This window comes from Pleurodeles waltl, chromosome 3_1 (genome assembly GCF_031143425.1).
Source record: "Pleurodeles waltl isolate 20211129_DDA chromosome 3_1, aPleWal1.hap1.20221129, whole genome shotgun sequence".
Lineage (NCBI taxonomy): Eukaryota > Metazoa > Chordata > Amphibia > Caudata > Salamandridae > Pleurodeles > Pleurodeles waltl.
Genome location: NC_090440.1, coordinates 314,527,757 through 314,552,262, shown reverse-complemented (window position 1 = coordinate 314,552,262; position 24,506 = coordinate 314,527,757). Strand labels below are relative to the sequence as shown.

The following is a 24,506-nucleotide window of genomic DNA, read 5'->3' as shown; positions in this document are numbered from 1 at the left end:
CTAACATGGCCCCCCGTATCAAACCCTGCGTCACTGACCTTACTCCCATAGAAAGACAGTTTTCTTTCGTAGACATTACAACTTCAGCGGATGGAAAACCCCGTCTGCCGAAGTTCCGATGGGGAGGTTGCCACCAATTTGGCTGCCTCCTCGCTGGGGCCATTACGAGTTTCCTGCTGGCCCAGTTGCAAACGGCCTACAGCATAGTTTCTGGCTTGTAATCGAGCCGGAGGCAATGCTGTAGTGTGTAGGGTGCATCAGCACCTGACGAAAAGCTGCCAAGTGCATGGGCAGTGCAGGCCCCCCCTGTGGCCCCCTCACCCTGTCTCCACCAGCAGTTTCATGGGTACTACCGCCATGAAACTGCAGCGCTGCCCTGGTGGATTAGGACCACCAGCACCGTCACACCGTTGTGCTGACGAAAAGTGGCAGTGCTGGCAGTCCGACCGCTGCGCTACCACTGCGGTCGTAATGTGGTAGTCAGACCGCCGCATTGGCGGTGGTCTAACCACCACCACAACCCTGGCAGTCCTAAGACCACCAGGGTAGTAATGAGGGTCATTGCCTGTTGAAATATGGTGGCACCTTTTTAACCAAACTGCCCAACTGTCGAAGCTGGATGGAGTTCTGCTTCCAGGGTTTTCCCATTTCATTTCATTTCCACCTTAGTGAACCAGGCCCAAAATTTGTACATGCCACCATCACTAACGTTCCTAGCAAACTTCATGAACAAATCTATTGCTACTCCCTGTCATAAAGCAAAACATTAGCACAAAAGATAAATTCAATTGCTTCTACTCACAGGCTTTGATAATATTTGGCATTAGGACACTTTTAAGAAATCCTAAACAAACAGCAAATTAACACCACAGGGAATAAGGACGTGCCATTCTCAACCTTGAAGCAGTGTACAAATTAGAGAGAAAGAAAAATCAAGATGCTGCTTTGTTGGGATCAGTAAAAGAAAAAGGAAAATACACAGTAAAAATAGCAAAAGTTGAAGAGTGCCTCTTCTGGGCTGATGGAAGTGAAAGAGCACAGACATAGGGGGGTGTTCAATTCTATACATTACACCGAGTATCCAAGTTAATTCTCTCAGACATTTCAAGTAATGAGTTTTACATTTCTTTTTTTTATTTGACGAAAACCCCTTGAACAAACATTTCACTAATTCAGGTTACACTTGTTTTAATGCATGTTACAATTCCAACTCAAGATTTCAAGCTTAGTGGTTAGACAAAATGTAAGAAAGTAACTACCTGAACCTTCCGCACAAATGAAGGTGTCACGCGTTTCTCAAAATCATCTATTGGAGTATATGAATTGAGGATCTTTACAATCTGTAAAGAAATACAAAGCAACGCCTTTGTTTATATTGCACACAAAAATGTTGATAAAAATAAAACAAAATCAAAAGATAAATCAGTTTGTGTGATCCCTAGATTCTGATAATTTCATAAACATGTTCCTAAACTAATAAAAATGAAGCATCTCTTCCAACTTAAGCATCAGCCTATGAGGTACACATTTATTCAGGAATAAAATTGGAACATAATTCTTTAACGTCGGAATTGGTACTTTTATATAATGTGGAAAACACATTGGTGCCAGACAGCAAGAGAGTGCAACTAGCAGTCTGGGATAGGTATCCACAGCTTTTGAATATATATTTCCCCCAGATTTGGTGTCATCTTTCACATGAATTCAATACGGCTACTAAAACAGGAAGTAAGGAATCTCGATTTGATGGAATATGAGCCCTTTTAAAGGCGTTAGCTACTTTATTTCACAACGAATTGTTGAATTTTAAGATAAACTATAATCGCTATCTCTTAATAAATATTTTTTTCGTAAGCAAACATTGACCTGAGCATATCTATAGAGTATCTAAGGCAACTTGAGCTACCTTTTGAGTTATTTTCATAAACCTGCAATAGGTCGGAAAAAAATATGAACTTTACAGGTGCTCTGTGGTTGCCATATTTATGATCATATTCCATGCAATAGGTGTACAGAGCTACTCAATATCGACACAATATTCATTAAATCTCAATTTATGAGCTGAACAGTCTTCTGCTCACTGTAAAAACACTTTTCTTTGACCATTGGTAATACCATTCTTCTTAAAGGAATCAGATTACAATGCAAATGATATTACATGGTACAAATCATACCGGCCAGGGCCTAGTGAGTAAGTTGTATTTTGACAAGCCTGGCATTTTTGTGGACCAAGGAAACAGCATGCCAAAATTAATGCATTCCTGAGAACAGATTTCAGACAACTCCTTTAGGCGTCACATCATCGGGCTAGCACCCACTTATGGGGATACATCCTACACCAAACAAATAGACAAGTAAGTCAACAAGTTCCCATAATTTAGCTATACGTGTAGTAAGTGTCAGCAGTGCATGAGCTATCTGTAGGCATGCAGCTGCTGTCTCGTTCTCTTACGTGTGAATTCTAGAATGTGTATTGTTTGATCTTTGGCAGCTGGCTACAAGTGGTCTTCCCTTATGGTCACAGCTCCGCTGCTGGGGACTTATTTACAACAAAACTTATCACTTACATTGTAAGTGTCTTCATTCGTGCATCACATATTGGTGATGAGTGGTGTTGTCCCCAGTTGTGCCTCACCGCAGAGGAAACCAGGAAGAAGAGGAGGATTCCCTCATTTTGATTACTCTCCACTTTGTGCTGTGACGACGTCTGCACAGTTATTGTGGTTCCTCTGTAATTCCAAGCTCTTTGTATGGCATCGGCCATCAATGCAGATATTTGGCACTCTTGAAATGTTTTAATAATGGTAGTGATCATCATAGTGATGATGTTGTTGATTTTAGTTAACAACTCTCCCCTTTTACAAATTCTGAGATCAATGTATCCTCTGAAAGCGTATCTTCTGGTGCATGTGTGTTAGGCCATTCAGTGTGTGAACAAAAAGTGTTGTTGGATGTGACAGCTGGTGATAACAAGAAGAAAGTTGTAGTTCCCATGGAAGGAGATGATGAGATTATCACCATGCCTTCAGGTCAAAGTAGTTATTCCGCATCCATTTAGAAAACAAATATTTTGGACTGCTGTCCCAAGAGAGAAATTGTTGCACCCAGAAGATTCAAAGAGTCTATTTAAGGTTAAGCTTTTAGCTTTCATCATATTCAAGTTATTTCCTTGTGTTGTAGGTACCCTTTGTACCTGGGTTGGGCACCCCTTAGCTTAGCTTAGTTCCTTGGTTTGTGTGTTTCATAGCATACATGTTTTATTCCTCATGTTAGAAAAGCCTACTTTTAGCAATTATTTAACATATTTTATCAGCTGCCTCTTCGAGGAAGGCAGAGCTCATGCTGCATGTTTTATCAAGCCATTGTACAACAGGTAATTGGTAATGTAGTCCATGGCTGCCATGCACGGCACATGATAAGCCAATTTGTATTGCCAGCATAGGAGCCAGGTTTATCCTTGAGACACATCATTACATCAGGACCTTTCTCTGAAATCTGTATGGGTTGTTATATACACAACCTTAGGCCCAAGGAGAATAGCAAGCAATCCAGTGATGACGTGCCTAGGATGTGTACCACAGTACAGACAGCTTTGCTGATACTGGCGCTAACTCTTCAGTTTTCTGAGAGGATTGCCATCCAGACAACAGGATCACCCCTGATATTCTATTCAGGTCTGGGGTTGGGGCTACCTTTAGGTCGGGCCAAGCAGAAGTGTTACAGCCACTATGCTCTCAGATCTAGACATAGGGTTTGGTAGATATTTCTAGAATCCCTAGACTTGCTAGAATCACAAAACATGGTGGGGTTATTCCTCTCCATTACCTTGGTTGTAATGATGATTACTGTGTTATGTTTCATCTGCCTTATTATCGCAGCACAAGATTTTTATACTAGGATGCGATAGCTTCAATAAATGCATTGAAATCCAGTTTGCATTTCGAGTCTTGCCAATGCATGCATGAGTAACTGAGTGAAAAAGGTTATGATCTGTTTCTGTGACTTCCTTGAGGAGTCAGAGTGTCAGGTTTAGGCTGCCACAAAACGCATCTCCCCTGATAGGGTTGGGTGAGGCACTGTGAGCTAGCCAGGAGTTACTTTGACAGCTACCAAGACGTATGCTCAGTTCTTCTAATGTGTGGGGTTGACTCAGTCCCCCACAATCGGTGGTGCTGCCACCCTAAACATGCAGTCTTATCACCAACATTTTTCATGGTTTTACACTTCGCTTGTTTCATTTTTCTTCTTTTCCTCTCTCCTCCTTTCTTTTCTTTGACCTCATTTTGTGCATTGTTACATTGTTATGAAGGATGGAGACGTGTTATATTCTAACTTATAGTGTTACTTTAATAAGTATATCATTATTGGTCAGCAGTGCACTAGCTACCTACAGGTTCGCAGCTGCTGTCTTGTTCTTTTGCATGTGAACTCTAGAATGTGTATTATTCGATCTTTCGCAGTGGGCTACTGGTGGCCTTCCCTTACAGTCAACGCTCTGCTGCTGGGGAGTTTATCTACAATAACACATAACACTTACCTTGTAAGTGTCGTCCTTCATGCACCACACAAGGGTTAGACCTAATGTGCTTTGCATTGTAACCAATGCTTCTGTATATCAATCTAGCCATGGAAGATTGCCCGTAAGTGCAGGAACAAAAAACTGTTTTGGACAAATGCAGCTAGTGACCACCGAGAATGTTCCCACCTCTCTATCCTTGGATACAGAGTATGAAGTGACATTTGTAAATAATGATTATGTTGCTCATTTGACGATTTTTCAATTAAACAAATACTGATAAGTAGTAATTGTGCCTCTACAATTTGATTTGAGTGAGCATAATAGACAGCTGTCATGTGAAAATCGTGGTAGAACACAGTGGAGAAGAAATGCCTTGCACGATTTTGGGAATTAGTTATTTTCTCAGTTGTAGAGATTTCGGAGACGAGAAAGTTATACATTAAAATCCACTGTGTGAAACTTGGTTTGTGCGATAATACTTTTAAACCATTAAAATGAGATAAGGAATAACTGAGTAAAACATTGATTATATTGATCACCTTGTGCTGTTAAAATTACTTATCTAAAAAATGACTTCCTGGTTAGGTAAAAATGCTGTCTTCTAGAATGGCTTATGATGAAAAAAGTAAGGCCACTTCCCTTATTTCAAGGAGTGCATGAGAACTAGAGATTAAGAAATGAGATGGCTATGATGATTATGCAGAAAAATAACTTCAGTGTGCCTCTATGGTATGAACCCAAGCAAAAAAATAGCTAATTGGGGTCCATAATACGCTTGTTTTCTAATTATTAACTCCAAAATGTACTCAGCGTCCTTTTAATATTTTAAAAGTCTATCTGTGGAGGTGCAAGTCCAAGATATATTTCAAGTTGTGGCAGAAATTCCGTTTGTTGGAACATTAAATTAAGCACCGAGATTGAATGGTATGTTAGAACTACAAATAGAGCTGCCTTCTTCGGATGGAAGCCATCCATGCAGGAGGCTGCGTGTCTCAAAAGTTAATGTTCATCTAGCATAATAAAAACAACTTACAAAATATGGACCAATATTAAATATTTATATTAATGAGGGCAGTGGCATAACACAAAGTGCCACTCCTTGGCAAAATATGGCAAGGTGCCCCGCCCCAAGTTTTACTAGAACTGGTGGCTGTATAGATCCTCAAAGGCATTAGGCCAAAGGGCATGGTTTTGCACTCTAAGGATTAGGTCTGCCCCTGACTGATACAAACTATGGATGGTAAGCCAAGAGTCATTTTGAAGGCCTGAAATTAGTGGAAGATGGCCTCGTAAGAGCAAAGTTACATTTGCAAAACAGTTTAGCAGTGATGGGTGTGGGATAGGGTGGGGGACCTGTTGTGGGGTGTGGATGGACCAGTACCTGCACAGTGGCAAGAGCAGTGCAGCGATCACATATTTCTTTGGCATCTTCATCTGTGATCTTCTTGACCTGAAGCAGCCATGCGGCTTGGGAAAGGGGCTCCAGGGTCTCTTTGGCGGTACTGCTTTGCATATTCTTTTCCTTCAGCCACTCCTCCAAGTAACTTATATTGCATCTAGAGTTTAGGAGGCAAGTAGGTGAAAAAAGTGAGTTTTTTCTTGGCGCTAAAAAAGACATGAAATATACCGTTTGAAACCAAGACTGAGGTGGTCATTCCAACCGTGGCGGTCGGCGGTGAAGCAGCGGTAAGTCCGCCAACAGGCTGGCGGTCTTTTTTCATGTATTCTGACCATGGCGGTTACCGCCATGGCCAGCCGCCGCTTCACCGTTCCGACCGCCACGGCGGTAACGACCGCCGGGCTGGAGACCTGGGTCTCCAGCCCGGCGGTCGTCACATACCGCCGGCGGTATTCCAACCCGCCTGACCCCAGCTTACCGCCATGGATTTCATGCGGTTTGAAATCCATGGCGGTAAGCACTATCTCCCTGGCACTGATAGGGGTCTCCCCCACCCCCAACCCCCACCCCAACTCCCTCCCCTACCCCCCCACCACCCCTGCCACCCCCAAAAGGTTGCAGGACCCCCCTCCCCCACCCCGATCCCCAACATATACACACACATACACGCACGCATTCATGCACGCACTCATGCACATACACACACACCCCCGCATTCATGCACATACACACCCCCCCGCATTCATGCACGCACTCATGCACATACACACGCCCCCCGCATTCATGCACGCACACATGCACATACACCCCCCCCCCGCATTCATGCACGCACATACACACACCCCCGCATTCTTGCACGCACACATGCACATACACACACACACCCCCCCGCATTCATGCACGCACTCACACGCCCCCTCAACATACACACACGCACACCCCAATGCACGCACACAACTCACAACACCCCGCCACCCCCCCTTCCCTAGCGGACGATCACCTTACCTGTTCCGGTGATCCTCCGGGAGGGGACGGGACCCATGGGGGCAGCTCCGCCGACACCGCAACGCCAACAGAACACCGCCACAGCGAATCACAGGTCGTGATTCGCTGGGCGGTGTTCTGTTGGCGTGGCGGTGGAGGTGGAGCTACCTCCACTTCCCCGCCTGGCGCCAGTATGGCTGTTGGCGGCTCTTCGTCCGGAAACGGGCGGAGCGCTGCCAGCAGTCAGAATGGCCCGTGCGGAAGACTGCCAGCACTGGCGGTCTTCCGTACGGCGGTCCCTCGGCGGTCGATTGAAAAGACCGCCGAGGTTTGAATGACCACCTGAGTATCAAGACTCCAAATAGCTAATGAGAAGGAAAACGTGTCTTCACTTTCAGAGTCTGCATATTTTACATTAAATTAAAAGGATTTAGACATATTCAACAAGGCATTAGTAAGATTTATATGACCCCGTCCGCATATTTTAAATACCGTGGGCTCGTCTCATCGATAAAAACCTAACAGAAACATGATGTACTAACTTCTCTCTACCACAGTACACATACAGACAATTCTAACAATATAGATATTTACAAATCAACATGTCCTCTATTACAATATGATGTTGCGGTATTCTCATTTATAATTGCCCTTTGTTATAATTTCTTGCTTCATAATTAGATGCTAGAGATGTGGGCTTGGGTGATAATAAAGCTAAGGGTCCATTTACAGCTGTGTAAGCCTAGCAGCTTGTGAGCAAGTGGGCATTAATACTTTGCCCAAACAACCACACTACGCGTATGTGGGTATACACATCCACTCTACTAATCTGTTTCATGTCTCAGCCCCACGCTTCCTGTTAACCGAGGAAGGGCTATCAGCTTAGCAAAGAACAGAAATAGTGCCCACATTTTAAGAACTCTGATGGACTGAACCATTCTCAGCAATTCACTTGTAATTCTAACATTGCATTAGTGAATCCATGAGTGAACCTCACCACCACCAACTGAGATGGGGACGGTAAGGTAAAGTCAAGGGCCCCTAACAAGAGAGAAAGGCAATTATCTTCATACTAGTGCTCACTCACTAATCCACTGATGCTACTCGAGCATTATTGTGTGGATCTGGGTAGACCAGCATAAGTATGTTTGGTGCCCCTCCTTCCACCCACAGCTCTCGCTTTGGCCTAATGACCGCATAAGGAGAAGGTGTTGAGAGAAGCAACCCCGAGAAATCCTGGGATCTCCATGCTCATGGGGTTTTCGTTAAACACGTCAATCTGCCAACACGTTTAGCTGCAAAGGATTACAAGTATTGGAAAAGACAACAGGTTTGGCATTGGCTGCTCACGTTTTGGTTTCGTTTGTCAATGTTTTTTGAATGAAGGCACGCTTTGTATGAAAACAAGCATTGTCTAAAAGCCTATGTGTATGTGTAAGTGTTATGTACAAACACACATTGTGGCAGTAGTCCACGGAACTGCAGGACACTGCTTTATGTCTGTAAGTGAACATTGTGTAAGAGCAAAATGCTGTCACTCACAGTCAGTAAATCCAATGGCAGAAATGGGCTAGCCCTGTGCCTCGTGCTGTATGCTGTGGTGGGCGGAAGCAGACCAACAGATGGAGAGGGTTGACTTATAAACCCTCTAAGTATGTACAGCATGTTTATATTTTTATAAAAATACAAAAGGTCTTGCCTAACACCAGACCTAAGAAACAGAGGTGTGGCATTTTGGGCATCACTGCAGGAATTACTGATGTTGCTGCTACAGTCATTTAGTGACACCGGCTGGAAGCCACTGAGGTTAACATCTGTCCAGTTCCGCTGCCACTCCCGTGGTTTTTCTCCCCTATGCGGCTGGCACATTCACATCTTAGTATAACCACTACTATTAATGGGAAACTAGCACACTCCAAAGAATGTAAAAAACTCACAACTGGCGTAAACAAACACAGGAATGGAAATAAAATAACAACGGCTTCTAAAAAAACATTCAGCTAGGGACAGCTTTGTTAGTCCTACCTTATCTGCATTCCTTTCCTACAAGAGCACATGTCCTTACGCAGAAAGAGGCTGTTGAGGGTTACAGTCCCAATCAGGAAGAAAAGCTGCTTGACTGCCTGTTTGAGCAGCTCAGCGTCCATGCCATGCTGGCACATAGTGGTGTAAAAATAGCTGAGCTGCTGAAGGATGGAGGTTATGCTATAAGCAGCATCTGTGTCATCAATGCTGGAGGAGCGCTTGCGGAATCCAGTCGGCTTTGTTACAGAAATTCCCTGAAGACTTTCATATTCAAGTATCCCGGGTACTGAAAAAATAGAAAAGTGTGTTACAAGGCCAGCCACGTTTAAACACATACATTAGTTTTTGATTTATAGCAAACGCTGAAATACACTACTTTTCACTGTTGTCACCGAGTCAACATAGCTTACTGCCTAAATCTTTGTGTAACCAGCGTCTCACCAATCCAGAAGGGTTCACTTAATTTTAATAATATTCTAAACCGTAGAAAAAATGAATACCAGTGGGGTTGGTTATAGTTATGTGTGTTACTCGGACCAGCAGGAGAACCAAATCGGTCAAAATCATTAATACTGTTATTTTTATTATTGCCATGATTGTCTCGAAAATACAGACCTAACGGGGGTAGTGCACACTGATGTATAAGTGTTAACATTTCGTTTACTGGAGAATTGTATTGAAACCTACAGCATTAATAAGTGGTGTGCATTGTAACAGGACACAAAAAACACTACGTTGGTTCAATAACTGATGTGACTAAAACAGGAATATGAATAAAGATCAGTCTTAGACGAGCACTGGAAGTAACAAGTGAGTGTATAAGTTGGCGGTAAACAATGTTCTTTTCAGTCTTACCTATCATGGGCTGAATGTTGTTCTCCATGACAGTGATGAACTGATGATAGATTCGGATAGCCAGATCACTGAGGATCTGCCTGTATTCAGAAAGATCGAAGTTCTTCAAGCAATTCATATTCTGACGTGGCGTATTGTGCTTCATGAATTCCTGGACAGGGAACGGTAAATACAATTGTTTAAAAACACAACTCAGTGAGGCAAGATAGCTGTACAATCAGTGCAAATATTCAACGAACAGACATACAGCGCTACAACTGCTTTGACACTGTAGCTATTCGATCAACTTGATTACCAATTTTGCGAATTTAAAAGGATACATACAGCCAAGACTGAAGATGCCTGTTCCTTTCATGTCAGAGTAAGGGTACTTCTTACAGGGCTACTATAAATTCAACCAGGCATCAAAAACACTTCTGGTAAGTGCTGCTGCAAATGTATCCACTGTTAAAACACGTCACTAATAGTGTGCTTTTAATGTGTTTAAATAAAATATATGCTAAATGCAAAACTTGTAGTGGGTTACCATACTGAAATGTTATAGGCCTGCACATAAATAAGGTGCTAAATTAAGTTACCCTAACCTTTGATGCCATGTTAAATGGAAAAATAATGCATTAACAGGGAAAGGCCTGTTTTCACATTGAATAGTTGTTTGTGCAAGATTATTTTCGTCTCTTTGCTGCAGATGTTGCAAATCAGAAACCTATCGTTAGCTAGTGAATAGACACTTGCTTTGTATTAGACAACTGATCGTAAGGTTCTCATCGGGAGGAGACGAAACAACAGGAAGAACAATTCATGCGAAAACGTTTTTGAACCACAAGAAGACAACTTTGCAAATTTCCAAGTACAAATATGTGAAAGACTATAATGCTCTGTTGATAAAGTGGGGAATTTGCTTTTTTCCCAGGAGCCTGCTGATATTCTATTGATGGATGAAAAAGACAAAAGAAAATAATGATGCAAGATAACATTTGTGTGTTTATTTTAGCATGTGTTCCTAGGGTAAAAAAGCAGATCCTGAGATTTCCTTCTCTGAGCCTTTAACTGGAGACTTGTATCTACGTTTCCGATGCTTTCTCTTTATGAGAGGGTGCCCTATATATATATATTATTGAGCTGTCTGCTGATTTCCTTGAGCTGAGAATACTTTGTAGCTTGTAATGCAAAAGCTTCATGCTTGACATAGTTTTCTCTCTCATCAGAATGCTTCATTGGGTTTCAGAACTGACACCTTTTTCTTTCTTGATATCAATTTTATTCAGAAGAGTGAGTTTCCTTTATAGAACACACTTGTTGTATTATTACTATTTTGACTGGGATCTTAACAAATGTTTTGTTCTAGTTTATAATCAAATATCGATTCATGAACTATTTCAACTGGAAACTAGAGATTAATGCCTAATAAATAGATGAAAGACTAAAAGATTTGAAAATAAAACAATTTAACTCACACTAAGGGCCTCATTATGACCCTGGCGGGCGGCGGAGGCCGCCCGCCAGGATGCCGCCCTCCATAATACCGCTCCGCGGTCAGAAGACCGCGGAGGGTATTATGAGTTTTTCCCTGGGCTGGCGGGCGGTCTCCAAAAGACCGCCCGCCAGCCCAGGGAAAAACTCCCTTCCCACGAGGATGCCGGCTCGTAATCGAGCCGGCGGAGTGGGAAGGTGCGACGGGTGCTACTGCACCCGTCGCGTATTTCACTGTCTGCTACGCAGACAGTGAAATACTAGCGGGCCCTCTTACGGGGGCCCCTGCAGTGCCCATGCCATTGCCATTGGCATGGGCACTGCAGGGGCCCCCAGGGGCCCCACGACAATCCTTACCGCCATCCTGTTCCTGGCGGGCGAGCCGCCAGGAACAGGATGGCGGTAAGGATTGTCAGAATCCTTACCGTCAGAATCCCCTCGGCAGCGCAGATTCTTAGGGGCAGTGGAAAACCGGCGGGAGACCAAAGCGCCGCGGTCAGAATGACCAAGGGAGCACCGCCGGCCTGTCGGCGGTGCTCCCGCCCCTGTTGGCCCTGGCGGTTCTGTACCGCCAGGGTCATAATGAGGCCCTAACTCTCTTTATTAACTGACTCTAAAGTCTTTAATGATTTGTTGACTGTGTAGATGATTGCTCCTCGTTTTCTTTGTCAATGAACAATGGTCCATACGACCACGGTTGGGATTATTTAATGACTACACTTGAAGACTGAGATATAGGAAACCCCCCACCTGCAAGTGCTGTACAGAGGATGGTTCGTGTCAGGAGAGAGAGAGGAGCTGAATTAGGTTAGCACAGGTTAGAATTGGCCATATCCTTTGAGCCCAAAGCCCAAACTTGAAGACTGAAGAAGTTGCAGTTTCGGAAAAGGCTGCAATTGTGAAAGTATAAGTATCATTAAGGTAATGAGTTGCCTTTGTCCTTTTGTGATTATGCTTTTATGTTGAAATTATCTGTTTTGTGAAATAGTGGTGTTTATGCTTAGATGTGAGCAGTTGAAGTTGTCATTGTACTCAAAGCAGTCTTGGGATAGTTAAAATTAAAAGGTGATATTTGTCTGCTCAATGTTTGCCTTGCAGATTTGTGAGGTACCATCAACTGCACAATTGATATAGGATCTACCATGATTTGTTGGGATTGTACTAACATTGATTAGTGGAACCTACTGCATGAAGGGGAACGCTACGTCAGTCAAGGTGATTTCCCACTGGTCAAGATTTCATTCATGTGTGTGTGTGTTGGAAGGTATTAAATCTCATCTCTGATTGTTTCCTGTGTGAATGGTCTAATTTGAAATATTTAGTGGCGCAGAAAAGAGCTATTTGTTTATGGTGCTTGCTTGGAATTGTAGAATTTGTGTACGAAGAAATTGTAAAAGAGGCTGAACCTCTGCATAGAGGGAAGAGTTACGCCATAAAGTGCTGTGCTGGGATAGGTCAGTTTGTGTGAAGTGCCCTGCCGAGGTTAGCGGACGAGTCAGCAAGAAGTAAGCTGTGATAGGTTTGTGAAAGAACGGTTGTGACAAGATTGGAGGAAGGAATTGATGTATATGGAAATAAAAACAGAACAAAGACATTCACATTTTGAATGTAATTGGTGTTCATTCAGTGTTGAATTATAGCAAAAAGGAAATGTTTTAAAGCTCTTACAGATTCGATGAGGGGAGATGTGAGAGCCCCAGATCAAGAGGGTGCAAAGCCACCACCGGGAGGTACACCAGCTCATTATGTACAAATGTAGGGCTCCATAGATCACTGAAATTGAAGGAATGTTTACATTTCCACATTATGGTACATTTGATTTAAAGATTATTGGAAACCTACAAGAAAAGTTATATGAAATGAAGTCACCTTCTAGACCCACACATTATGAAGCCTTAAATGCTTGGGAGAGAGCGGCCCATTCTAAGGTGTAAGAAAAGTACCAGAATAGAGCAAGGAGAGCAGCGTGAAATTACGCAGATGCTCAATGGAATGAAGGCCAGCAAAGATGGAGGAGGGTGTACATGAGGGAGCTAGAATGTACCCAGCTATAACCAAAGAAAGGAAAAAAAGAATTGGAATTATTGAAATGATGATGAAGAAGCTTCAGGGAAAGCAAGCACTGATAATGATTCAAGGAATCACATTTTAGAAGCTTTGTTGTACCCTCATCCACATCTATATTTAGCTTCTTCGATGACTACAGATGGTGTTGCAACTGCTAATGTTAGGTGGCTACAGCCCTTTTAACCCAAGCATGATTTAGATCGAGAGACCACTTCCTGCACTTCTGACTTTTCCTGAGCCTACTGAAGCAACCCGTACTCTAACTGCTCTGGGTGTTACTGCTTCAGTTGTGATTGTCCTGTCCCAGTGTTACAAGCTGAGGCAGTTCAGACATTTGGAGGTGCCAGTTGCTACTGCACCAATAAACATTGTCCCGATTACTGTTGGATCAGTGATTGCAACACAGTTTATCCCAACATCGAAGAATTCACAGAGTGTTGCCTGGACTCCACCACAAAATGTTCAATCATTGGGAGATGGAAGAATTCTTTCCATGACACCAATTGCACAGGGAGAAGTAGGATGATTGCATGATGGGTTTTTCCACCATGGTTTGATGACACTTCAGAGAATAAGAGAGTGGGAGAAACAGACAGCCCATCGACCAGCCAGGAACAGACGAGATCTTTAGATGTGCCAACATCTAAGGTAGAATTTGAAGAAATTATCAGAGGGTGCTTAGGCATTTACATCTTAATTAATAAAGTGACTAATGCATTTAAGTAAAGAAAGTACAATATATGCAGCTGCCACTCATGCTAAATTAACTGAATTGGAGAAGGAGGTCTTTAGGGAAGAGATTACACATTGCAGAATTAGTAAAATGCATCTGTAAATGGAGTGATTTTGACAGGTTATGTGGGCAGAGAAACAGGGAATAAAAAGAAACAATCAGATACCACTGAAATGAATGGTAAGCCACAACCAGCACCCCAGGTGAAGATGAAGCTTTTACCTTCCCTATGTGGAAATACAAGGTGGACAGTATGTCATGTTCCATGGAGTAGGGGAGATATTGCAACACTTATGAACAATTTTATGAAGCTGAGAGAGAATCTGCACAGTGGAATACACAAGTTGACAGATTTGTAAAAAAAATTGAAGGTTTTGTGGACAAATTTGAATACTTTCTTTGATTATGTCCTACAGAGTGATCTGTGGTCCGAATGCAAGATAGCTGTGGAATGGCCGTGTTCTTAACCTGGAAGGGATGAGCATACTCGTGCTTCTTCATCTGTAGTAATGTCTATATATGACGAAGTGATTACAAAACCAGCCAGAGATATTGACTAGTTAATGATCAGTAGAACTAGAAGATGAAGCTAAAGAATCAGTGCATTCTTACTATGAACAATTGGTGTAGGTGTTTGAACAAGAAAATCCTGAAAAGGGAGATATGGGAAGTTTTGAGTCATAGTTTGTTCTTGGGTTGTGACTGTAGTGAGGCCTGTTTAGACCTTGGTTGGTTTTCAATTTTAGCTTCATCTTATATTTTACACCTCACATATTTTAGCTAACATCGTTTTTTGCAGTGACATTTCACACAATTAGGCCTGTTCAATTTATTCTGAGAATACATTGTACGTGTCGCTTGTTTTAGTTACTCTTTGTCAGCATATAATCAGTACATTCTGTCCAATGCTAGGAACATAGTACAAGATAACTTAGTGCTTACATTGCCCGTTCAGAGACAGCTTCCAACACCTAGACATATCATTGCTTCAGAGCTGTGCCTCTAACACAGTGTTGCCTTGATTATATAAATGATGGCCTGAACTGGAAGGGACAGAGGGGAACTCCAGCCGCGACCATCTTAGGACTAATGCTGTGTTCGACATGCAGCTCTGCTGGTGCTGATCTTCCAGTTTGCAGAAAGGATTGCAATTCACACTACAGGCCGAATTTCTGCTTCAGTTCTCCCCAGAAATCATTTACTATGGTTGGATTATTTATTCTCTTTGCCATGTTTGTAATGCTGATAACATTGCTTTGTTTCATCTGCCTAATTATCACAGCTCATTCTCTACATTCAAGACTATGATTGTTTCAATAAATATATTGAAAATGTATGTCTCTTGTATTTTCGCCTGGACATACATGAGTAATACAAAGAAAGGATAAGATCTATTTCCACAACTCCCTTGGGGATCAGAGTGTCATGCTTAGGTTGCCATAATCACCTTTCACCCCAATAAGGTTAGGGGTTCGGGTGTGGCACTGTGAGCTCACCAGAAATTGAGCCAACAGCTTTCGATGATGTCAAAGGACTCATACCCCACTTTCTGGCATCCTAATACACGTCCTATTATCATAGCAGGAACTGCATAACACGGTGCCACCACCATTTATATATCAGATACTTATTTAACGGGTCCCTGGAGAAGTCTTTCTTGTGTGTGCTCAAGGTTCCCTATTCACCTTAAAATAGAGATCAATCCTCCTCAGCATTATGGAAAGCATCTATATTTGTCTGTAGGTTGGTCAAGCTTAAATCTTTAAAAGGATACCCCTTTAACATTAAAGGGCTACCTAATGGGGTGGAGATGTTACCTTTGTGGCTGAGGCTCAAGCAGCTTATAAAACCTTTACTCTGCAGTTGATGGTAACAGAAACACGTTCCACACATGCACTAAATCAGCCTTACTGGCCAATACAGAGCTTACAATGATTTAGAAATACCATGAACATTTCAGGAACACCAAAACTGATTCCAAGACACCCTACTAAATGAAATACAAAACATCAGTAATGACGGTATTACATGGCCAGTCTTAGCGGGCTATACATCAAACCGTAATTTACAAAAATTAAATATGGCAGTTTTATGCCAGCTATATACTGGTCTAGTTAGTTTATACAGATGTTTAACTCAGTTTGTTTTGCACACCATAACACCTGCCCGAGCACGGGCAGTTTAAGCTGTCCAACCACAATTGGCTGCACTTGGGATTAACCCAGAAACTATTAATGCTATCATGGGAAAAGTACCCACCAGACAGGAGGGGAATTCCCTTCTGGATGGCACAAAAAAAAAATTGGCTTGAAACAATGTTTCTCCCCAGGATAAATATAGAATTCTTACCATGTGCTTGCCACTTGGGAATTTTCCCTTGAACGATGACTGTGTCACATGAGGTACAGTCTTAGTTGCAATTTATACCATAACTCATGGTACACCATCACTTGCTGGTTTACCTAATGTGCTACAATAGATTCAGAATAAACACGGGGCAGACCCTGCCCTGGACTTGGGGATGAAAATAATTGGCAACTTTGCCACAGTCTCCTCAATTATTTTAGGAAATACTAGAGGGGATGTAGCAGCACTGGCAATTTCCCAGTGCCTCACACAGGTTACATTGGCAGACCAGGAGCGCAAGTTACTAAAAAATATTGAGGGCACCTACACATCTATAGGTTGAGATAATTTGGAGGTGAGACCAAATGAGCCACAGCATAAGGGTAGTTCTGATAAGGACAATACCAAGCAAGCACCAGAGTCTTCTAAACAAATGCTGGGATAAACGAAAATATAAAGATAAAATTAAATCACGGGGAGAATCTCTGCAACCGGAGCCCTCAAAACTTTATCATTTACGTAACTGTGATACACTAAAAGTAGCATGATAGGTATTAGTACACTCATACACAACCTTCTCATTCGATTCAGGACTCCACTGACAAACTGTCTGAGACAGAAGGGTGGTCAGAGCTCATACAAGAAAAGTATGTGAAACAGAAAAAGGACTCACAATGCTTGCATGACATCATTAGAAAAAAAGCAAAAGAAACTTCTTCAACTAAAACCCCAATTTAAAACAAAGAAGGCTGCAGGAATTTCGGATAAGTATGCCACACATATTGAGAACACTACTTCAGATCAGAACGTAAGCAGTGACTCTGCTAGAAAGTGTGGCAGAGGTCACAATAGTTTGCCATGATCTTCTAGACTTTCTGAATGCAAAAGCAACTAATGACTGTATAGAAGCCGAAACCCCAGACCAATTCATTGGCTCCCACACAGACTGCACAAATAAAACATACAGATTGTGGGTGACATAATGCACACAATTAATTAAAGCAATATTCTGGGAAAATTAAACTATGACATTCACTTGGCTGAATGAGATTGCCCACAGGAGTTTGTTAGAAAACTTTCACAGTGAGAAGATTTAATACTACCATCTTCCTAGGTCCTTGTTCCTGAAAAAGGAAAACAAGTGTATGCTGCAGAATTGGCTGTCTCACAAGCCCCAGCAACCATGTGTCTCCTTTGACATGTAATACTCATAAGGTCTAGCCCACTAGTCTAACCATAGAACCCAATTAAACATGAAGCGAAAGCTCCAGTGAGGGAAATTCCCTCACAGCTCAAGTACAAGGGAGTAGCTGAACCCTTAGTATCTCCAGTGAATAAACCTTTGTTTCCAGTGCTTAAGCCAGATTACTTTTATAGAAGAGTATTAAATTATAGACATCTAAACAGTCATACATGCACATTTGCAATACAAAATTCACACACTACGGCTTTAATGAACAATATTGTCTGTAAAAAATACAAAACCACCTTGGAAATCTGTAACAGGTTTTTCTGCTAAAACACAGCACTTAACAGTAAACAGGTATCTAACCACATTTTCTGCACTTGGCTCTCAACGCTGTCTTTGTCGGCTCCCTCAAGATACATAAGAACAGTCCAGGACTGTTTCTGGCCTGTGTAATGTCCTTAATGCATGATACTGATCCAGAAGCATTGTTCTATTTTGATGATATATAGCTCACGGAAAATGACTTAAATGCGCATCTAGCCCAGAATAGATCACATTGTTTTGGGATTTGTTGAACATAGCTACAAATTAATTAAAAAAAATATATATACTTTTCTCAGTGTCCTATTTTTTGTCAACACCAGGACAGTGCGCGCTGTTCGGGCATCTAGAATGCAAAAACCCAACACTCGCAAGATAATGTAATTTATGCATTGTGATGATATGTTATTGTTTAACCTTTTGCATTGCAGAATTCCATCCAAAAGATTAATTTTTATGCGCGCTACCTTTTCTTGACATTTACATGGTGGCATTCGAATCGGCAAAACGTGCGATACACTTCTCATGTGTAATTCATGCTGTTCATTGTGCGCTACCATTTTCTGGCATTTACATGGTGGCATTCGAATCGGCAACACGCGCGATTCTTTCCTTGAGTTTTTTTTCATGTTATTCATTGTGCGCTACCATTTCTTGCCATTTGCATGGTGGCATTTGAATCGCCAAGACGCGCGATTTTTTCCCTGAGTGCTTTTCATGTTGTTCATTGTGCGCTACCATTTCTTGCCATTTGTATGGTGGCATTTGAATCAGCAAGACGCACAATTATTTCCTCGTGTATAAATAATGTAAATTACTGTGCGCTACCATTCTAAGACATTTTCTTGGTAGCATTTCAAGTTGACACGTCGCGTGATTTATTCCTTGAATCTACGTTGTGTGATTTCATGGTGCACAATCCTTTATGGTGTTTAATATTCATATAAAAATCTGCAATGTGCGCAATTCACTTTCCAATGTTTTTTCTGATATGAACACAACAATACCAGAGTTCTAGATGTAATGCTGTGTGTTCCTGATATGTATTCTTAAAAGGAGATTCATATGGTTGTTTAGAAATTGCTCAGAGTGTTTCCTGATTCTCATGCTAAAGAAAGTACTTGAATCTGAAAGTCCTATTTAACTTTTCCTGTTTCCTCCTCAGGTATTCGGTCATCTAAAGCCTAGTGAGTTTTAGGACTATTCTAGGGTTGTTCATGTTTTTTTTCGGAAAAGACGAAGCTTAGAGTTGTAGCATGGTACTGATTTCATGGAGATGTAATTTTGATGTTGTGTTTTAACCTTTTGCTTCCTACAGGTCTCCTTCCCAGCTGTTCCTGTCCTAATCCCCTTTTCCCCACTTGGACTCTCTTAGACTCTGTGATAAATCTAATCAGAGTATTGGAGCTGTCTTGTGGTGGAAGTGTTGGGAACGTGCACAGACCCCGAGGATCTGGTGACTCTGACAGAATAGTGAGCCCACGAATTATTATCCTCCTGGTTTGTGTATGTTCTCAGCATGGCCACACTGGACGAGCTAGTCAAGGCTATCACCCAGCTCCAGTCAGAAGTGGTATCATCAAAGGATTTGACAAATACTCTAGCTGAGAGGGTGAGTCAGTTACAGAATAAGGTTGAGAAGAAAGAACAAAGTCCCACAGGTGTGTCTTGGCCAGGTACTTCTTCTCAGACTTCTGGAGGTAATCTGACTAACATTTCCCTCAATGTTCCTTCTGCCATTCCTTTAGCTCCCCCAGAACGCTTCGCAGGTGATCCCTTGAAAGCGCAATCTTTTCTGGTTCAAGTGGAACTTCACTTCACCTGCAGACCACATACTTTCCCGATGCCCAGTCTAAAGTAGCTTTCTTGTTGTCATATCTGTCTGGAGATGCAGCTACCTGGGCTATTCCTCTTGTGCGTAAAAATAGCCCCCTGTTGTACAACTGGAAAAATTTTGTTCGGGAATTTGAGAGAGTTTTCGATCATAGAACTGTAACACAGTCAGCAGATCATGAATTATTAGACTTACGCCAGGGGAATCAGGACTTAGGAGGTCATTCTGACCCTGGCGGGCGGCGGGAGCCGCCCGCCTGGAGGGAACCGCCGAATGACCGCACCGCGGTCAAAAGACCGCGGCGGCCATTCTGGCTTTCCCGCTGGGCCGGCGGGCGACCGCCAGAAGGCCGCCCGCCGGCCCAGCGGGAAACCCCCCTCAACAATGAAGCCGGCTCCGAATGGAGCCGGCGGAGTTGTAGGGGTGCGACGGGTGCAGTGGCACCCGCTGCGATTTTCAGTGTCTGCAAAGCAGACACTGAAAATCTTTATGGGGCCCTGTTAGGGGGCCCCTGCACTGCCCATGCCAGTGGCATGGGCAGTGCAGGGGCCCCACGACACCCGTTTCCGCCATCCTGTTCCTAGCGGTAAAAATCGCCGGAACAGGATGGCGGGAAGGGGGTCGGAATCCCCATGGCGGCGCTGCAAGCAGCGCCGCCATGGAGGATTCCCTGGGCCAGGGGTAAACCGGCGGGAAACCGCCGGTTGCCCTTTTCTGACCGCGGCTTTACCGCCGCGGTCAGAATGGCCCAGGAAGCACCGCCAGCCTGTTGGCGGTGCTTCCGCGGTCCCCCGGCCCTGGCCGTCATGGACCGCCAGGGACGGAATGACCCCCTTAGTGTCATATTTAGCCAACTTTAATCGGCTGGTCGCTGAGACATCCTGGCCTGAAGAAAAGCAGCCTTGTTTCACAGGGGACTCAAAGAGGAGCTAAAAGACATATTAGCTCAAATCGACCCACAACCTGCAAACTGTCAAGATTTAATGAACCTTGTCTTGAGGCTTGATCATCGTTTAAATGAACGAAAAGGAACGCGTAAAAAGACTGAAAAACATTCTTGGCATGTTCATGATAACAAAGACTCAAGAACTCCGAGAGAAAGAACGCCGGAACTGATGGTAATTGGAACCATCCGGAGACCTTTGACCAAAGATGAAAAGGACCTACGCAGAAAAAATGGGCAATGTCTCTATTGTGGGCGGAAAGGTCATTTCGCCAAAGATTGTCCAATCAAAACAAAGAGCAAGCGAGGCCCAGTTCAGAAAGTTGCAACCAATGCATCAGTCCAGTCGGAAAATCTAAAGCACCCAAGTTGCAGAGAAGGGTTGCTCTTGGGTGTCACCGTGGATCCTTCACAATCCAAACATCTAAAATTGGGAATAAGAGTTCAGGTCAAGAAAAAGACCTATTTCAAGAAGGCTCTAGTCGACTCTGGGGCTACCGGAAACTTTGTTGACGCCCAATTGGTTCGTGCATGGGGGATCCCATGTATTGAAAAGAAGACCCCAGAAACCATCCAGGCAGTGGCTAGAAAACTCTTGACTGGAGGTCCGATTACTCTTCAGACTGTCCTCTTGACAATAATTTGTGAAGGTAAAAATCAAAGAAAGAAACATAAAGAGGAACTCATCCTTGACGTGATCCATGCTCCCCAGTATGGGATCATCCTTGGCTTGCCATGGTTAACTCATCACAATCCAGAGATTAATTGGGCAGAACGAAAGATCGTGTTCTCATCAGTGCTATGTAAAGAACATTGTCTCCAAAGGACTCAAGAATCGGAAGTTCACCATTCTTACATAGCTACCGTCGCAGAGAAAGAAGTTCAATTGCCCAAACAGTATTCATCTTATGAAGATGTATTTGATGAGAAGGAAGCAGAGAACTTACCTCCTCATAGACCTTATGACTTTCAAATTGATCTAGTCCCAAGGGGGATACTTCCCAACTGTCGTGTGTATGCCCTGTCAGAACATGAAAATCAACATTTACGAAAATACTTGGATCAATTCTTAGAGAATGGTTTCATCCGCCCCTCTAAGTCTCCCACAGCTTCTCCTTTGTTTTTTGTTTCAAAAGCGAACGGAGAGCTTCAAACTTGTATCGACTATAGGGGCTTGAATAAAATCACCATCAAGAACAAATATCCTTTGCCTCTAATTCCGGTCTTACTGGAACAAGTAAAGAAAGCAAAAATCTACGCAAAGCTTGATCTTCGAGGTGCTTACCATTTGGTCAGAATGAGAGAGGGTGACGAATGGAAAATGGCATTCAAAACAAGATATGGCCTTTTTGAATACACCGTCATGCCTTTTGGTCTGTGCAATGCTCCAGCAGCATTTCAATTTTTCTTAAATGACGTTCTTAGAGAGTACCTCGATATCTTTGCCATAGTTTACATTGATGACATTTTGATCTACTCAGACAATGAGAATGAACATGTTCAACATGTCAAGAAAATTTTGCCAGCCCTTCGTAAACACCATTTATATTGCAAGCTAACCAAGTGTGAGTTTCATGTTAAAACAGTTGAGTTTTTAGGGGTTATCCTTACCCCTCAAGGTATGGTGATGGCAGAAAGGAAAGTAAAAGCCGTATCTGTATGGCCCATCCCAAAGACTGTTCGTGATATACAATGTTTGCTGGGCTTTGCAAATTTTTATTGGAGGTTCATCAATCATTTCTCCCAGACAGTGGCTCCAATTACTAAGTTATTAAGAAAGAAAGAAAAATTTGTATGGTCCCCAGAAGCAGACCAAGCCTTTTCAACTTTGAAAGAAGCTTTCTCCACTGCCCCAGTCTTGACTCATCCAGATGCGGATCGACCTTTCATAGTGGAAGCTGATGCTTCAGATGTGGCGATAGGAGCAGTCTTGTCACAACGAAACAAAGACACTGGTCAGCTTCATCCTGTAGCTTACATGTCTCGGAAGTTGAACGAAGCCGAACAGAACCATGTCATTGCTGAAAAAGAGCTTCTGGTGATTCGTGACGCCTTTAAAGAATGGAGACATCATTTGTTGGGAGCTAAATATACTGTCACAGAATATACTGATCATCGCAATCTTCAATTCATGAGTTCTGCCAGACTTTTGACTCCTCAGCAGTTACGATGGATGCTGTTTTTTGCCGAGTTTGATTTTGTGGTAACCTTCCGGCCTGGTAAAGATAATCGCAAAGCTGACGCCTTGTCTCACCAAGAGTCTACCACATTGCCTGCAGTTCAAACCTCCGGAGCTATCATTGCTCCTGACAAGGTCCTATGTATCATGAAAACAGAAGATTTCTTTGAAGACATCGGCAATTCATTCACTGTTGAAAAATGGCAGGCGTGGGCCCAAGCAGATCCGAAAAGATCAATCAAGCAAGGATTACCCTTTCACGATGCTCTTTTGTTCGTGCCCACTATCAAACTTCACAAGATAGTGTTTCATTGGTTGCATGTTATACCTACAGCAGGTCACCCTGGTACTCCTAAAACTCTTGAATTAATCCAACGCTATTTTTGGTGGCCTACCTTAACAAAGGATGTAAAAACAATGGTAAACAACTGTGAAGTCTGTGCTCGCACTAAAACAAGTCATTCAAAACTGAAAGGGTTGTTACACCCACTCCCAACCCCAAGTCGTCCGTGGGAACACATCTCTTTAGACTTTATTACAGGTCTGCCAGTGGTTCAACAGCATTCAGTAATTCTGGTGGTAGTAGATAGTCTCACGAAATATGGACATTTCATTGCCTGTAAGAAATTACCCACCTCTAGTGAACTGGCAACTATCTTACTGAATAGAGTGGTTCGTTATCATGGACTGCCAAAAGTGATCCTCTCCGATCGGGGATCGCAATTTGTCTCCAACTTCTGGAAGACATGGTGTAAAACACTCCAAGTGACATCTACCCTATCTACTAGCCACCATCCTCAAACAGATGGTCAAACGGATAGACTAAATCAGACTTTGAAGCAATACCTACATGCTTACGCTGAAAAAACACTTAATTCATGGACATCAATGCTCTGGTTAGCTGAGTTAGCCTACAACAACTCCTTCCACACTTCTACTGGTGTTACACCCTTCTTTGGTTTGTTTGGCTATCATCCTGACACCTTGCCCATCACAATTCCTCAAGAAAGTTCTCTCACTCCAACTGTGTCAGAAATCATTCAACATTTGCATCAAACTCAGAAATCGATTCAACAACATTTAGAAAAAGCCAAACAAAAATACAAAAAGCATTATGACAAGAAACATTGTGAGGGGCCGCAGCATCAACCTGGTGACAAAGTGTGGCTTTCCACAAAACATATAGACTTCAAGAAGAAGCACATGTTCAACCCCAAATTTATAGGTCCTTACACTGTTCTTCAGCAAATCAATCCTGTGACCTATAAACTACAATTGCCAAAATCATTACGGATTCATCCAGTGTTCCATACTTCCCTCTTAAAAAAGGCAGTCCAGAAGGTCCGCCCTCATCCAGCTCCTGTTCTAGTACAGGGGGAAAAAGAATATGAAGTCAAGAAAGTGTTGGACTCTAAACTGAGAGGGCGTAACCTATGGTACTTAATCTCATGGAAAGGTTATGGCCCTGAAAGTAATTCATGGGTTTCCGCATCTGATGTTCATGCTCCAGTACTTGTGAGACGCTTTCATCGTCTCAATCCAGATAAACCAGGCCCTAGAGCGCGCCTGGGAGAGGGGAGTACTGTCAACACCAGGACAGTGCGCTCTACGGGCATCTAGAATGCAAAAACCCAACACT

The 24,506-nt window shown here is 42.8% G+C and overlaps 1 protein-coding gene across 1 annotated transcript in view; it reads right to left on the bottom strand.

Annotated features, from left to right (window-relative positions):
• MYO5C (myosin VC) overlaps nt 1-24,506 on the bottom strand; it is a 717,152-nt gene that overhangs the window by 54,160 nt on the left and 638,486 nt on the right. The window contains exons 37-40 of the mRNA XM_069222459.1: nt 9,783-9,933; nt 8,928-9,213; nt 5,901-6,075; nt 1,260-1,340 (exon numbers count right to left, since the gene is read on the bottom strand). Coding sequence (XP_069078560.1) covers nt 1,260-1,340; nt 5,901-6,075; nt 8,928-9,213; nt 9,783-9,933 — 693 coding nt within the window. The remainder of the gene's footprint in view (nt 1-1,259; nt 1,341-5,900; nt 6,076-8,927; nt 9,214-9,782; nt 9,934-24,506) is intronic.